Below are 15,604 nucleotides of genomic sequence, written 5' to 3' on the forward strand. Positions count from 1 at the left end.
AAAGCCCTGGTTCACAACGGCCTCACAGTCACCCCGTGGAGTAGACGTAGCTACCCTCATTTTACAGGTAGGGGATTAAGGCATAGAGGGAAATAACTTATACAAGGGAACTCAACATGGCAGAAGCACGGCTTGAATCAAGCTGGGTCGGCTCAGAAATCTGTGCCCCAGGCTCTTACTTATGCCACCACCTGTCATTGACCTCTCCTTAGGACATATGGCCGTGGCATCCCGAGAAATCTGAGCGGCCCGATACTGCAAGCGCTGAGTTGGCCCTGGCGGGCTGCCCCCTCCGTTTGGGAAATACAGTCAACACAAATATAGACTTGGATTTTAAGACGGATCAGTGATATGGTGTTTATCTTTAAAACCACAATTCATGGTGTCTTTTATTTCTTTTCGGATCCTTTTCTCTCCGGTGTGTTCCTACAGCCCTCCCCTCCCTCTGGTGTCTTCAATGTGCAGCGACAGTGCGAGCAGAAAGCCTGCACTCATTGGGCTGCTGATGGCTGTGGAGGTTCGTATCTGAACTCAGCCAGAGGGGGGAGTTTGTGTCCCCCCCTCGAGAGTCATTAGCAGTGGCTGGAGCAGAAGTAGCCTGCATTTTTCATTATGCAAGCTATCTTGGGATTTAAGCTAGTTTCCCTTGTTAATAGCAGATTGAGAACAGCTCTGGTAAGTGCCTCGTGGCACCAAGGACTATCTTATGTAAAGCGTTCTGTGCACGTGCAGGCCCAGCCATAGGCTGAGCACAGGCTCTGGCTGCCAGTACAGGGAGAGGATCCTTGGATCCAGGTACAGCTAGCTGAACCGCAACCTCAGTTCTGCCATTCGCCAGCCTGAGGACTTCACACAAGCCTCGTCACTCTTCCCACCCAGAAAACGGCAGTCTGAATTTTAGTCTCAGGTTCTTGAAGACAAACCTGAGACAATACACACTAAGCATTTAAAAGTTATTTTGTTCTTAGAAACCTAATAGCTTTCTTTTTTGTTTTCCTTTCATTAAAAACAAAACAAAACAAAAACAAAAACAATAATTTTGAACTCTCTACCTATCCTTTCTCTGCCATTCATTATCTCTGCCTTTTTCCTTCAAACATGTCATTGCCGACTTAGATTTAGGATTGAAAGGCTGTTAGAGATACATCAATGGATGGATAGGTGGATGGATGGACAGATGGACGGACAGATAGACAGGCACAAATAATCTGATAATTTAAGGGGTGGAAGTTTGGTAGGATGGGAAGAGGTGTGAAAGCACTTGCCACCAACCCTGATAGCCTGAATTCAACCCTTTAGACCCACTAATTGAAGGAAAGAACAGATGGCCACAAGTTGCCCCTCCAACCTCCATGGTGCTCTGACATGTGCACACACCAAATAAACAAACAAGTAAGTAATGGTAAGCTGTCCTTGTCTTTGATCTTCAAGCCTCACACAGGGCAGGCAAGCAACTCCAGCACTGACCTTCTTCACTCTCACCCCTAGGTTGCCTGTATTTTTTAGGTCATATTCAACTGAGTTATGCTTACTAAGAAACAAACTGTACATGGCAGTTTTGTCCATGGACATGTAACTAACTGCATGTCTTTAAGGAATACAGCATATACTCTATGCAATGATAACTCGAAATACTGGGTTATTCACCTGAAACATTTATCATTTCTTTGTGGTGATGGCATTCAAAATTCTCTCTCCTAGTTAACTACAAAGTGGGATTCTAGGCTGTTTGCTATCACCACCCTCCGTGTAATAGGGCACTGTAACTTGTTCTTCTTGGCTGGCTGTAACATCGTACTGTAAACAGTCTCTCCCCATTCCCTCTACTCCGTTTGTCTAGATCTATGCACTTGGATTTTTAAGAATTCCACACATAAACAAACTCACACATCTTGTTTTCCATTCCTGGCTTATTTCATACACTACTATTCTCTCTGGCTCCATCCATGTTGCCACCATATTTAACAGTCTTCCTGGTTCATTAGATAAGTTTAACATTTTCTCATTAATACAAGACTGCTTCCTTATCACAAAGAATAGGTCAAAACATTCAGATGTGTTAGATACAGCGAGCCCCTGTGTTCTCAGCATTAATTATAATAGTACCTTCAGAGAAATGCCTCTTAGGAAGGGAGGGGTCCTGCCTGCATATTTTGTACATGGTGGCTCTTAATAGCATTTCAGGGACCAGAGGGATGGCTTAGAGATGGAGAGTGCACTCTGCTCTTGAGGGACCTGCGTCTGATTCTTAGCATTAGGCAGCCCGCAATTGCCTTTAACTCCCCTTCCAGGGAATCCAATGCCCCTGGCTTCCTTGGGCTCTTGCATTCTTGTGTACTCTCGCATACCTACACATAGACACACATACATTCACAGAATTAAAATTAAATCTAAAAAATATATTTAAAAACAAAACAAAACAGCCTTTGGTAGCTGACCACCCCTATATGCTGTTTGGAGCAGAGGAGAGCCAGGAGAGAGAGTTGCTGGTTTCCTTGGTGTCCGGCATGAAAGCCAGGTTGCCTTTACAGCCATGTCGCAGCCTCAGCCACAGGTTCTTGATTTCATTGCAAGCAGCTGAGCAAGGGTAAACAAGAGGCCCGACCGGCTGCCCCAGTTGGCTGTTTGTCAGCCACTGATTCACTCAACAAACACAGAGGTTCTATTGAGGAAACAGTGTGGGCAGACAGGTGGCTCATTAGATGATCCTTCCCCAGGGAGGCTTCCAAATGTTGAGGGAGCAAATGTTACACAAACACTCCCCATACATAGCAGAGTAAATGCTGTAAAGGAGGCAATTGCAAATTCGGGGCGCAGCACAGAGGACGTGATTAATTCCACTTGGTCGTGAGCGTGGGAGAAGCTCCTTGGGAGGGTCCGAGTTAGACTTGGGCCTTGAAAGGTGAGTTGGTGAGTTGGCACAGAGGCATGGGAGGCCGTGCTGGGCTGGGGAGCCAACATGGAGTATTCAGGGATGGCTGCTCATCAGACACAGGAAATGGGATAAAGGTTGAAACCTAGACACTGGTAAAGATCTCCGCTCTGCGTCTTTGGGCTGTAACCACAGTTATCTCGGGCCTCCCAAGTTTAGATGCACACAGTAGAGCTAGCGGCAGCTGCTTAGGGAGCTGTGAGGTTTAAATAGGTTTGTGTCCCACCTGCTCCAGCCTTATTCTGCTGGTTGCACATAGACATGCTCCAGGTCTCACACGATGGATGGCTGTGTTGTGGGGTGTGCCTAAGGCGGGAAGACACTGCACAGATCTTGGGGGCCTCGATGCTGAAGGACTGAAGGCCGCACAGATCCCTCCCAAGAGCTCCCACTTTGTGTATTTGGGGATAAAGGAGCCTGCAAATAATACTGCAGGAGAAAGGGACAGGCCACCTGTCCTAACAGAAGGCAAAACTGCTCCCCCTAGGACTGGCCTTGTTGCTCTGTCCATTGGCTAAGGGCTGTGAAGATTGTTTTCCAGAACCTTCTATAGCCACTTCCCATGTGCTTCCTGGAGGGTGCCTCTCCAGGAATGGAGCATGGTTTTCCCACCTTCCCTTGCTCAAGAATAGTGGGAAAGGCCCACACACCCCTGCAAGGCCTTAAGTCAGAGCCCAGGGCTTCTCACTTATTCCTTCCCTTCATTCTGAGCCAGGGACTAGAAGCTTCAGTTCTCACTCACTCTGGGTTTAGTGCTTCATCTTTAGGGACTGACTGTCCACCATCTCCTGAGAAGAACTGTGAGCCCTTCCCTCGGGCCTCAGGGCCTGGGGAAGAGAGGGCCAGATACTAGTACTGTATTCCTTCCCAGGTCTGCTTGAGCTCAAGAGACTTCCTGGAAGCATTCTCTGTGGTGTTGCCTATGAGCTCTGCCGGTTTCACCAAAGGCCCAGGCTGCTCCTCGCTAGAAGTTTTCCTGACCATCACTCTCCCTTGCTCAGCCACCTAGGGGCAGCCATCTTCCTCACTTCATCGTTCTCCTATGTGCTTAGCATACAGTAAATTTTTATCAGGTCGGATGAATTTCATCACCGATTACTTCGTGTGAATTCAAAGTGTGAGTTAGAAACCATTTTGAAGAAATGTATCTTCCAGTGCATGTAATTTGAAGTAGATCAGCAGTGCTGACTGGTACAGGCTTAATGAGAAGATAATTATTTGTAATTACAGTATCAAGTGTTTGTAAGCGCTCAAGGATGCTTGAGGAATTTGCCTTTGAGAGCCTTAAACATGGCCTCACACATCTCCACAGCATTCGCTTGTGCAGTCTATGGAGAGGGGATGGGGCCGTGGAAGGTGCCTGTCCTCCAGCTGTGTGGCAGGTCCTTCCCTCCAGGCAATGGGGCAGTGCGGCTTCTGACCCTCCAGAGGCTCCCCTTCCAGCGATCTAAGAGGGCGAGCGGGGTGCTGGCAGGAAACGTGCTAGTGCCAGGGTCGATGCAGAGCTGGGGCTGCACACAGTGCCCTTACTTTGTCGTCAGACGGGGACAATCAGAAGAAATGTTCTTGCCTGAGCAAACATACGTGGGACAAAGGAACTTCCCTAATAGAATGTCCTTTTGGATGAGGATCCTCAAGATTATCGGTTTGGGGCATGTGGGGAGGGACTGGACTTCTTCCAGAGAATGCAGATATGAGGTCTTCTGAGCAGGCGTCCGTGTGAATGCAGCCATATGTCTCAAGAGGCTTGCCAAGGTTTCAGTTGTTTTCTTGTTGGTGGTGGTGGAGGTACAGTGGTGGTTGTGTCATGTGGTGAGGTGGTGTGGTGTGGTGTGGTGGTTATTATGTTTTTAGTGCATTCTCTCTGTTAGCAAGAAAGCCAAGTGCCTAGTGTTTGTCTTGCTGCAGTGGTTCGATTATCTTGTTAAGTTCCCTCAGGTCCATGCTCAGGGCCTCACTAGACAGCTTTCCAGTGTGTGTCAAGCCAGAAGAAAAATGACCGAATACAGCACACATTACTAGTGGGTGGGGAGGGAGAACCCAGAGGCACCCACACTGTACAGCTCCTCTGTCCCACTGTGGGAAAGGACCTTTGACCTCTCTTCAGGCCTACGCTGGGTGCCATTCCTAGACCCCAGGCCCTCACTTGATGGCCATGTAGACGCTGCTAAGTCCTCTTTTCTTTCTTCCCCTCCGTCCCTTAGTTTCCTTTCTTACCCTTATACTTTTGTCTCACTCTCTTCTCTCGGTGCGATGAGATGTTTGGGTATTGTTGCCATAAAAGCAGTAAGCTTTGTCATTTGGCCTAAACCACTGCTCATATGTTACAACACGGGTCCAGCCAGAGATGGGGACATGGCAGAAAGCAATACCGGAGCTCCGGTGGACCTCTCACTGGAAGTTCTAAGTCCAGAATTGGTGATAAAAGACATTTTCCTGACAGGAGTCTCAATCACGCCCAGAGCTCGCACAAGCCCAGGCAGCCATGTTAAGGGCACTACAGAGTAAGTTTTTACACAGTCAGCCTTGAGTATTTCATAAATCCAAGTTGAGATCCAGATAAACTGTGTATTATCCCTGGGCTTCAGGAGACATATATTTTCTTTGTAAGCCTCAGTGTTCTCATAAAAGAGGGCTAGTGTGAAAGATATATGGACGCTTAAAAAGCTTTAGCGCTGCGCCTGGTGTGTGCAGACCTACTCAGTCGTGTTAGGGAAGCAGGCACAGGCTTGGGCGTCCATCCCAGCCCTTCCATTCATTAGCCATGCGCTGTGCTACCTACCTCACTTCTCTGTGCCTAGTCCCCTCGTTTGCAAAATTACCGCCACCAGAAGAATCTACCTCAGAGAGAGCAAGGAATTAGTTGTACAACTCAACAGCATTCCAAATGGTGTGGGCTCCAGCACCGCCCGGGTCCTGGGGCTGAATTGAGCTGCTGTTATAAGCAAGAAATAGACTTTTGAAAAAGAGACAGAAATGAGGGAGGGGAGCAACTGAGATTTTGACATTGTTACCATGGCAAAGCCTTGCACATTCTGACTGGCACAGTGTAGGAATAGCCTTGACTCTAGACCTGAGACATAGAAGTCAGCTAAGACAAGGGACAGTAAAAGCAGTAAGAGCAATGAGATGTCTGGCCACACCCCCTCCAAAAAACTCTTGGACTCTGACCACGCTGTCCCTTGTGGCCTGCATGTGAATCTGCACCTTTAGGTGCCATGAAAAACCCTTTTTAGTGAAAATGGCTGCCTGTTGGAAGGCCCCGCCCTTTCTTTGTCGGAATTCTGTGAGCAGAGGTCTATTGCGCCTTTCCTTGCAACTAAACAGGCAGTTACTGTTGTTCTGCTCTCTGGATCCCTGCAGGTTCTGAGCCTCAGTCTATGTCTCTTGGGGATATCTTAGCCCATCATGTGTTGTTACAACCGGATGCTGACTGACTTACAAAGAGATACATTTAGTCCACGATAACGGAGACATCAAGGGTCCAAGAACTGTGGCACCAGCATCCTACTGGTGATTTCCCACCACTGCCAGATGGCATGGCAGGGACGCAGGAAGGGAATCTGTCGCATGCAGAAGGGGCTGAGAATGTGGGGTGGCCTTCCCTCTAACACCCCACTCTCAAGTACGAAAATGTACTTCTGTGAGGCCAGCACGGCCGTGGTTGCATCCATGACAGCAGAACCACGATAACCTTCCTCCTGTGGTTCCACCACCTCAGACGGGCACATGGACCGGTGGGGAATGAGTAACATGCTAATCAGAGCGAGTACACAGGAGCCACCATCTCCTGCTGGCATTGTTGTCGGGTGTGCAATGTCCTAGCACATCCTGATCTCCTCCTGTAGGGACCAGGGGGCCAGATGCATTCCAGCAAGCCTGAGTGGTGTGCTCTGAGCCCGCTGGTGAGGACCACATTGTACCGACAAAATTTGGGGTGGATGTGAGTTACCTTGGGAGGCTGTGCTCACTGCAGAGATGACTCAGGGTCAGGTTTTGACGTCTGTCTAGGGCTTAGCCTTTTCCTGCGCCTTTGTTCTAGAACACTGAGGTAACAGTGGAAATGTCTCCACTGCCGGAAGAAAACACAATTAGGAATGGTATTTCACTAGGATGCTGCTGAGCGTCTGCCTTTTATCCAAGTAATAGCAGCCAGGTCGTTGTGGGAGGACTGGAAGAGCCAGCCATCATTTAAAAAAAAAAAAAAAAAAAAAAAACACAAAAAACAACCACTCTTCCTGCCAAGACAATATTACATTGGCTCTATTTTTCTAATGGGCTAATCCAGAAGCATGATTTTAAAAATGAACCCTTGTAACCCCATGTTGCAAAAATAGCCATTGTTAATACAATGGTGCTTGTTTTTCTTTCACATTTTACATAAAGGTATGTTTTTAAATGAAATTAGAAAGATGACAAGAAACACTGATTGAAGCCATTCTGTGTGCCAGGGTTCTTTAACCATTCATTATCCATTTACTCTTCACAGTGGAGTCTCTCTCTCTCCAGTGAGTGTGTGTGTGTGTGTGTGTGTGTGTGTGTGTGTGTGTGTGTTTACTGGAGGAGAACTTTGCATGTCAGGCTCATTTATTCCCCACCTTATTCCTTTGAGACGGGGTTTTTCACTAAACCTGAAGCTGGGCTGGAAACCAATAAGCCCCACTGCTGTATAATCTGAGGAGACACTCAGCACATGATGACACTTTACTCTCTTCCATGTTGCCACTGTCCTTATAGACTATACAGCTCCTAAAAACAACTTTTCTTCTCCTTGCCTCCCTCCTCTGCACACAGACATAAAAATCCTTTAAAGAAGGGCTGGGGAAATGACTGTGGGTAAGAATGGCTGGTATGAGGATGTGAGTTCAAATCCCTGGCGCATACAAATGGCAGGGTATGTGCACACATCTATAATCCCAGTGTCATGGCGAGTATGGAAACCATTCTCTCACTCTGCTCAATAGATCGGGTGAGAGTATCACACAGATGTGGCTCAGTTTACCCCAAAACATGCAGCTAGTAAATAGTCAGTGCTGGAACAAACCAACTTTCCCCCATGCACAAGTCCATATACATGCTGAGCTCAGGTGATCCAGGAACCTCTGACCTCCTCCCACAGCCTAATTCTGAAAGCAGGTTGCACCATCCAGTCGCCTGGAGCCAACTCCAGAATAAACAAAGCGGGGAGGGGCTCAGCTCTCTTCCTCACACAGTCGTGTTGTCCCAGTTGATACCCAGGGAACCTGTGGGCACCAAGCCATGTAAGCCTGGTCCTCTTCTCTGCGCGATGGTCAGGCTTTATAGAGAAGACCAGAATGTGCTTTCCAAAGAGCTGTGTTAGTCTTCAGCCATTTTTAACTGAGGCTTGCAGTGAAACTGACCCAACTGAGCTTCAAGTGCTGTTTCTTTCCCCAACCCAGAGTCTTGAGGACATGCCAAGCATTGTTTCCACTGTAAAGTAAGGCAGAAGTCAGCTGGCCTCCTGGGAGTAAACAAGCCCCTGTATATAAAGCTGCCCCGGACCTGCAGTCTCTGAGGGAACTGGGCTCACAGCACTGGGACTACCTGGGTGGCTGGCCAGCCCAGGGGTGTGGAGAACTGAAGAAAGGTGAACAGGTGATAGCCTGCTGATGAAATTTACCAGGTAAACCATGAAACCTTTCTCTTCAGAGACAGGAGGAGAATTCATTCAGATAGATAGATAGATAGATAGATAGATAGATAGATAGATAGATGTCACTTAAATGACCTTATCTTTGAATTTCAAGAGGGCTAGAACAAGGGGGGGGGGTTTGACAAGAATGTTGTGTAAATAGGCCAAACTAATGGACACTGCTTGTATTCCCCTGGCTGTTGATTGACACGGGTCTGGGAGTGCTTCTGCCCTGCTTTAAACTCCGTGTATTTACGCTTGAGCGGCTCTTAGAAGCATGGTAGGACTTTGATAAGAAGTAGGGAGGAGGGCAGCCGACACTGAGAAAGCCCATGTTCAGATTGTAAATGTTCATCGTGTTCTACCCTTACTTACATGATCTTTCCTGAGTGTGGGTTCTACTTCATTTAAAAGCTGAAAGTCCTGGTTTGTGTTTGTGTGTATCGTCACACAGTGACGCTCAGGTTTCCTTTCAGTTGAATCTGCTTGGAACAGCCTGGGTCCTCGGAAACAGCTCTCCCTAGACTTGCTAGGGCTGTAGGCTGTATGGCCAGAACATCTGAGGCTGTGTTTTTTACTCAATTTATCGGTATCTTGAGTGACTTCAGTGTAGACTCCTTGAAATAAAGAATGATGTCACTCCGGTTGCTCAGTTGTTGACAACCCTTTGTAGAATAAAGGAAGTGCGGGCCGAGGCTGGGTACAACTGTGGCGTCAGCTCTCCCATGTCACTCTGCTGCAGATGGGCAGGAAAAGCAGCGGTAAGTAGGACCACATGATAAAGGGCACTAAGACGGCTCATGAAGAAAAGCAGCGCTGGGAAAGCTTGGGGAAAGAGGCATTTGAGTGGCCCTTAGAGCACAGTAGGATTTCGGTAAGAAGCGGGGGTAGCAGACACTGAGACAGACCGTAGGATGCTCCCATTCTCCACTCTCTGCTGTCTGGCCTAGGATAAGTGGCATCCCTCAAACGCAGCTGAGGCTTGAAAGGAGAGCTGGGGCCTTGCAGTGCCTGGGTGGTGCGATTTCAATTGTGAGGCCTCAGGAGCTCAGTCAGTTCCTTGGAAGTATGATCAGCTCTTATCTCCAGCAAAATTCAGTTTCCAGCCTCACTGGTCTTACAGCGACTGAATTACCCTGCCTGTCTCAAATCAGCATTTTCTAGGATGAGTGCATCGCTGTTCCAGTTCAGACATGAGCCGAGCTTAGCTTCCATGAGCTCTCTGTGACCACCCTCCTGGACCCAAAGATCACCAACTACCTGACACTCCTCCTTCCTGGCCAACCAGAGTCACAGTTCCTCTGTCCTCCTTTACAAATAATTTACCTATCTTATGTTTATGAATGAGTGCTCTAACTGCATGTACACCTGCATGCCAGAAGAGGGCATCAGACCCCAGTGTAGATGGTTGTGAGCCACCATGTGCTGGGAATTGAACTCAGGACCTCTGGAAGAGCAGACAGTGCTCTTGACCACTGAGCAATCTAGCCCTGATCCGGAGTCAAGAGTCTGCTTCATGGTAACTGTGTGAGGGAAGACGGGCCAAGAGAAAACACTAACAAACTTGTGCATGTTTCCCAGGAGGCAATACCTGCTGACCTTTGCCTACTGTTGAGCTCCATCCTTCCCCATAAGGCACTGGGCAGTATTTAGGATGGTGGCAAAGGCTTCACACTCATGTTGAAAATTATCTGTACTGAGTCTGGGTCACTCGAACACAGCGAGGTCTGTCTGTTTAATCCCTTATTAACCTTTTGCTGCTAGCTCTCTGGTCTTTTACAATGCAGGAAGAGGTGACCTCTGCCAAGGGTTACCTCGTCCCCTGTTGGGCAACACCAAGGCATTATTCTTATCAGTGCAAGGTTACCTCAACAACTGGTATGCTCCAGTTCAGATATTACAAATGGAGATTGTGTTCAGACCCCACAGTGGCTCACTTTTCTTCAGTCCTCTGAGGATAGTGTCAGTGTAATGGGGTGAAAGCTGGTTTGGAGTCAAACCCTGGCTTCACAGTCTCTACATGTGTGTGGCTTTAGCATGGTCTTTGCCTCGCTTGGTAATAAGGCTCAAACAAGATACTCTCTATGAACACATCAGCACACTTAGTACACGGTCTGGTTTTGCCCTTCCTTTTTAGAGCACAAACTATGCCCAATGCTGCTTTATAGTTCTTTGTCTGGTGAACCTGGGAGTGAGAAAGCAGTGTCAGGCTGTCTGTGCATTATCACAGTGGTCCTCACCCTGTGGGCCGCGACCCCTCTGGGTTGCATATATCATAATATCCTGCATATCAGAAATTTACACTACAATTCATACCGGTGGCAACATTACAGTGACGAAGTAGCAACGAAATAATCATATGGTTGGGGCCCACCACCACATGAGGGTCACAGGGTCACAGCATTAGGAAGGCTGAGAAGCAGTGCACCATCATCTTCTTTCACTTGTTTTAGTCACTGCGGTTGGAATTTGGAGTTATTTGTTTTCATATGGAGATGCTGTGGTTTTATTCAATTATCACAGTTAATCATGCACCGTACAGTTCTGTCACGTCTACTTAATGGTTCTGTTAGGAACATAATTTTCTTGATGGATGTATCTGCTAAAGGTTTTTCTTTTTTTCCTTCTTTCTTTTTCGCTGTCCTGTTAAATGAGTGAGTTCTGATTTAGAGGCACTGCCCCTAGGGGAGTACCCAGTGAGGGGCCTGGCAAGCTTCCCCGTGGGTTCCTCATTCCAGCCTGCATAGAAATACCCTGGCAGCTGACGTCACCGCCTACGGACAGCAGCTCTGGAGAGGCTGGAGATGTGGTTTCACATCTAGGTAGTATGTCAGCACACACAGAGATAGGGAGTGGGGCTGTCCTTCCTTCTTCAGCTTGGGAACGTAGCATGGAGTGTTCGCCTTGTGACGCAAGCAGCTGGGAAATCTGGGGCTTCCCACATGTGCCACATGTGCCCTGACTGTTCTGTCACAATGCACGTGTCATTTACTCCAGGTGGTCAACCTGTTCCTCATTCTCTTTCAGGTAGAACGGCATGACATGAATACCCTCAGCCTACCCCTGAACATACGCCGAGGGGGGTCAGACACCAACCTCAACTTCGATGTCCCAGATGGCATCCTGGACTTCCACAAGGTCAAACTCAATGCTGACAGCCTGAAACAGAAAATCTTAAAGGTAACCGAGCAGATAAAAATCGAGCAGACATCCCGAGACGGGAACGTGGCCGAGTACTTGAAACTGGTCAGCAGCGCAGACAAGCAGCAGGCCGGGCGCATCAAGCAGGTCTTTGAGAAGAAGAACCAGAAGTCAGCCCACTCGATTGCCCAGCTGCAGAAGAAGCTGGAACAGTACCACAGGAAGCTCCGGGAGATTGAACAGAACGGCGCCTCCAGAAGCTCAAAGGACATTTCTAAAGACAGCCTGAAGGAAATACACCACTCTCTGAAGGATGCCCAAGTGAAATCTCGAACTGCGCCCCACTGCCTGGAGAGCAGTAAATCGAGCATGCCAGGGGTATCCCTCACGCCCCCCGTGTTTGTCTTCAATAAGTCCAGAGAGTTTGCCAACTTGATCCGGAATAAGTTTGGCAGTGCTGACAACATCGCTCACTTGAAGAATTCCCTGGAAGAGTTCAGGCCTGAGGCCAGCCCCAGGGCTTACGGGGGCAGCGCGACCACTGTGAACAAGCCCAAGTACGGCAGCGATGACGAGTGTTCTAGTGGCACGTCAGGCTCGGCTGACAGCAACGGGAACCAGTCCTTTGGGGCTGGCGCGGCCAGCACGATGGACAGCCAGGGGAAGCTTGCCGTGATCCTAGAGGAACTGAGGGAGATCAAGGATACCCAGGTCCAGCTGGCAGAGGACATCGAGGCACTGAAGGTGCAGTTTAAGAGAGAATATGGCTTTATCTCTCAGACTCTGCAGGAGGAGAGGTACAGGTACGTGCATGGAAGAGTCCCACTGGAATCCTTTAGAAGCATGAGGTCTCAACCAGGAGGCTGTCTGCCTGAAAGTGATGTGCTAATGAATGTGTTGGCAATAAATCTGGATGCAGGGGATTTAAAGATTGATAATTCTTTCCATCCTTCATAATTCTAAGTTCCATAATTTCTGGCTCAAAGCTGACAATTAGAGGAAGACATTATATGTGTGGGTCTCTTAAAATGCTATTATCCAAGTTGTGACTCACATGCATATTAAGATATTGGTTCAGCAGACATCTGGATGGTCTTATTATATTAATTTAGAGACCTGTTTCCCGCCATGATAGCAGCCAAGGGAACCTAATTCATCGGACAGTGAGACAATGAGGTAGATTTTTATGTGGTGTGTCAGTTTGAAATATACATATTTTGTTCATCAAACTTCTTTTTAACCGTGTATGGACTGGAGGGATGGCTCGGTTGATAAAGTGCTTGCCATGCAAGAATGAAGACTGAAGGCCAGATAACTGGCACCCATGTAAAGGCTGGGCATGGCGGTCCAAGTCTGTGACCCCGACACTTGGGGCAGTAGAGACAGGCAGATCCGTGGACCTTGCTGACCAGCCAGCCTAGCCAGGTTTAGTGAGAGACCCAAAACACTTGGCATCAGCCTCTGGCCTCTACACGCACAGCCACATGCATGGATGTAAGTGTATACATCCAGGTACCACACATACATACACACGCATACACATATATGCACGGATGTAAATATGTTCACACAGGGACCACACACACAAACAGAGAAAGGCAGTTTACTATAAATGAGGGCTCTCAAACACCATCTTGAGATTAATTTATTGATCCAAATCTTTTGGGGTCTCTCAGCTGTTTTTAAAAACACATGTTTTGTAGGCTGCCATTTACATGCTTACAGCTTTTTGTTTTAATAAAGAGTGCAGATGACCAAATAGGAGATTATTTACCCATTTTACTCATAAAGGGATCCTTCTGAAGTACTGCAATCAAAAATGGGTTAACTTCTAAGAATGTAAAATAAATTGTAAATGTTTATTACATATTATAACATTTAAATTGTTGATTTAACTTACACATTGTTTTACACTTGACGTATAATTTTATGTCATAGTGTAGAATGTGGCTTCTTTTCATTTGTCTGAAGCGTTTTTGGATGCCAAGATTTGAACAGGGCTTTGTGGATCTGAGCATGTGCTGTACCGCTGGGGATGTGCCCCCCTGAAACTGTTGTTTCACTTCGCACGTGCAGCTTTGACCTTAGTGTGTTCATGGCACAGGAACTGTTTTGCAAGCCAGAGCTTCACAAGAGTGTGTTGACCTCAATTCCATCCAGATAGTTTGAGACACAGTATGTCTTAGACGCACATCTTATCCCACGTCACAAATACTCACTGGTGTGAGCTTTGGACTGCCTGTGCTTCCACTCGCCCTGTGTTTTGTTCGAGATCACCACAATAGAGGTGTATTGCCTATGGGGCTTTAAAAGACTTACTTAGACCAAAGGTAATGTTTGCTACCCATGAAGCCAAATCTGGAGATAACCATTAAATCTGAATTAAGCCTTTATTACTTTAAATTAAAAAAAAAAAATCCTATCAGATGACCTACGTGCATATCTATAACTGGCATGGGCCAGTCACCCCAGGCTGCAGCGTCCTCCTTAGAGACAGCAACCTCTTTAGAGTACTCAGGACAAAGTTTCAAAGGAGACACAAGTCCTCTTCTCTGCGGGTGGGTGTGGGAAAGCAGCTGTCTTTCACTTCTGGATTTTTGAACATCCTGTCCCAGAAGCTGTCTATAACTTGTGATGAGCTTAACCCTAAAGTGTCTTTTTAAGACTTGTTGATTTTTATTTTCCGTGTAGGAGTATTTTTGCCTGAGTTTATATAGCTTGTATATAGCTTGTGCATGCAGTGCCCACAAGGGCGTCAGATCCCCTAGAACCGGAGTTACAAACAGCTGTGAGCTACCATGTGGGTGCTGGAGTCGGAGCCCAGGTCCTCTGGAAGAGCAGCCGGTGTTCTTAACCACTTACCCATCTCTCCAGCCCTGGGGTTAATTTTTAATTAGCACTGAAGACTCCAAGAGCTGAAAAGCATGTCGGGTGTTTACTGTGAAAGGGTGGGGTTGAGTGCAGGCGTGGAAGCTAGTAATGAAAACTTTATTCTTTTCCTCGTGGGCTGGGCGGCCATGAGCCATGACCCCTCAATTACTGGGAGAAGAGAGAAGCCACTGCACATGTGGCCAGTCCTGGCTTGTCCTTGCTGCACAGCTGTCTCCTAGCTAGGGACAACCTCATCCCTGACAAAATCTGTCTGTCAGCATGGCAGCCAGTCCAGGAGCTGCCGTGTGTGTGCAAAAACAAACAAACAAACAAAAACAAACAAACAAAAAAAAAAAACAGGTTTGTTCTTGGTAAAGCCTCAGAGATGAGGTCATACAGTTAAGACCACAGAATCCTTTCTAGAATCGGGATTCAGGGGTAACCAAAATCATGTTCCCTACAAATAGGGAAGAACAGTCATCCAGGGGATGAAACAAGCCAGGGCCCTGAAACAGAAGGACATCATTCTAGAACATGCCACTGGAACACATGTGCAGCATGCTCAGTGTGGGACCCTGTCTTTGTTAAGGTATGAGCGACTTGAAGACCAGCTTCATGACCTGACAGAGCTGCACCAGCACGAGACTGCCAACCTAAAGCAGGAGCTAGCCAGCGCCGAGGAGAAGGTGGCCTACCAGGCCTATGAACGCTCAAGGGACATCCAGGTATGGGTCCCCTCATAGACCCCGGTGTAGGATTTTTCCAGGCTTAATTCATCCAACAATGTAACTCGGTGCATTTCCCTAAGCCTTCACGCATGCGGGGTGGGCTGTTCTCTCCACATAGACATTTCCCATCTACCTCCCGTTTGGCCTCTGTGGCCAGTGTTACCGGGAGGCTTTGCTGTGCACTCTGGCTGCCTAACTCAGTTGGCAAGTATTTATAACTAGCCAAAGTCCAGTGCCACCAAAATATTAAGAAGTTTCTAGTGTTAGGCATCCTTCACC

The 15,604-nt window shown here is 47.6% G+C and overlaps 1 protein-coding gene across 5 annotated transcripts in view; it reads left to right on the forward strand.

Annotated features, from left to right (window-relative positions):
- The window catches only part of Tmcc3 (transmembrane and coiled-coil domain family 3), a 252,993-nt gene that overhangs the window by 229,151 nt on the left and 8,238 nt on the right, over positions 1 to 15,604 (forward strand). For 4 of the 5 annotated variants that reach the window (XM_060377936.1, XM_021645387.2, XM_021645390.2 and 1 more), the window contains 2 exons: positions 11,613 to 12,529; positions 15,187 to 15,322. In XM_060377936.1, coding sequence (XP_060233919.1) covers positions 11,613 to 12,529; positions 15,187 to 15,322 — 1,053 coding nt within the window. Of the gene's footprint in view, positions 1 to 8,451; positions 8,577 to 11,612; positions 12,530 to 15,186; positions 15,323 to 15,604 lie in introns of those variants that run through there. The other variant, XM_060377937.1, reaches the window with a different exon arrangement.

This window comes from Meriones unguiculatus, chromosome 2 (genome assembly GCF_030254825.1).
Source record: "Meriones unguiculatus strain TT.TT164.6M chromosome 2, Bangor_MerUng_6.1, whole genome shotgun sequence".
Taxonomy (NCBI): Eukaryota; Metazoa; Chordata; class Mammalia; order Rodentia; family Muridae; genus Meriones; species Meriones unguiculatus.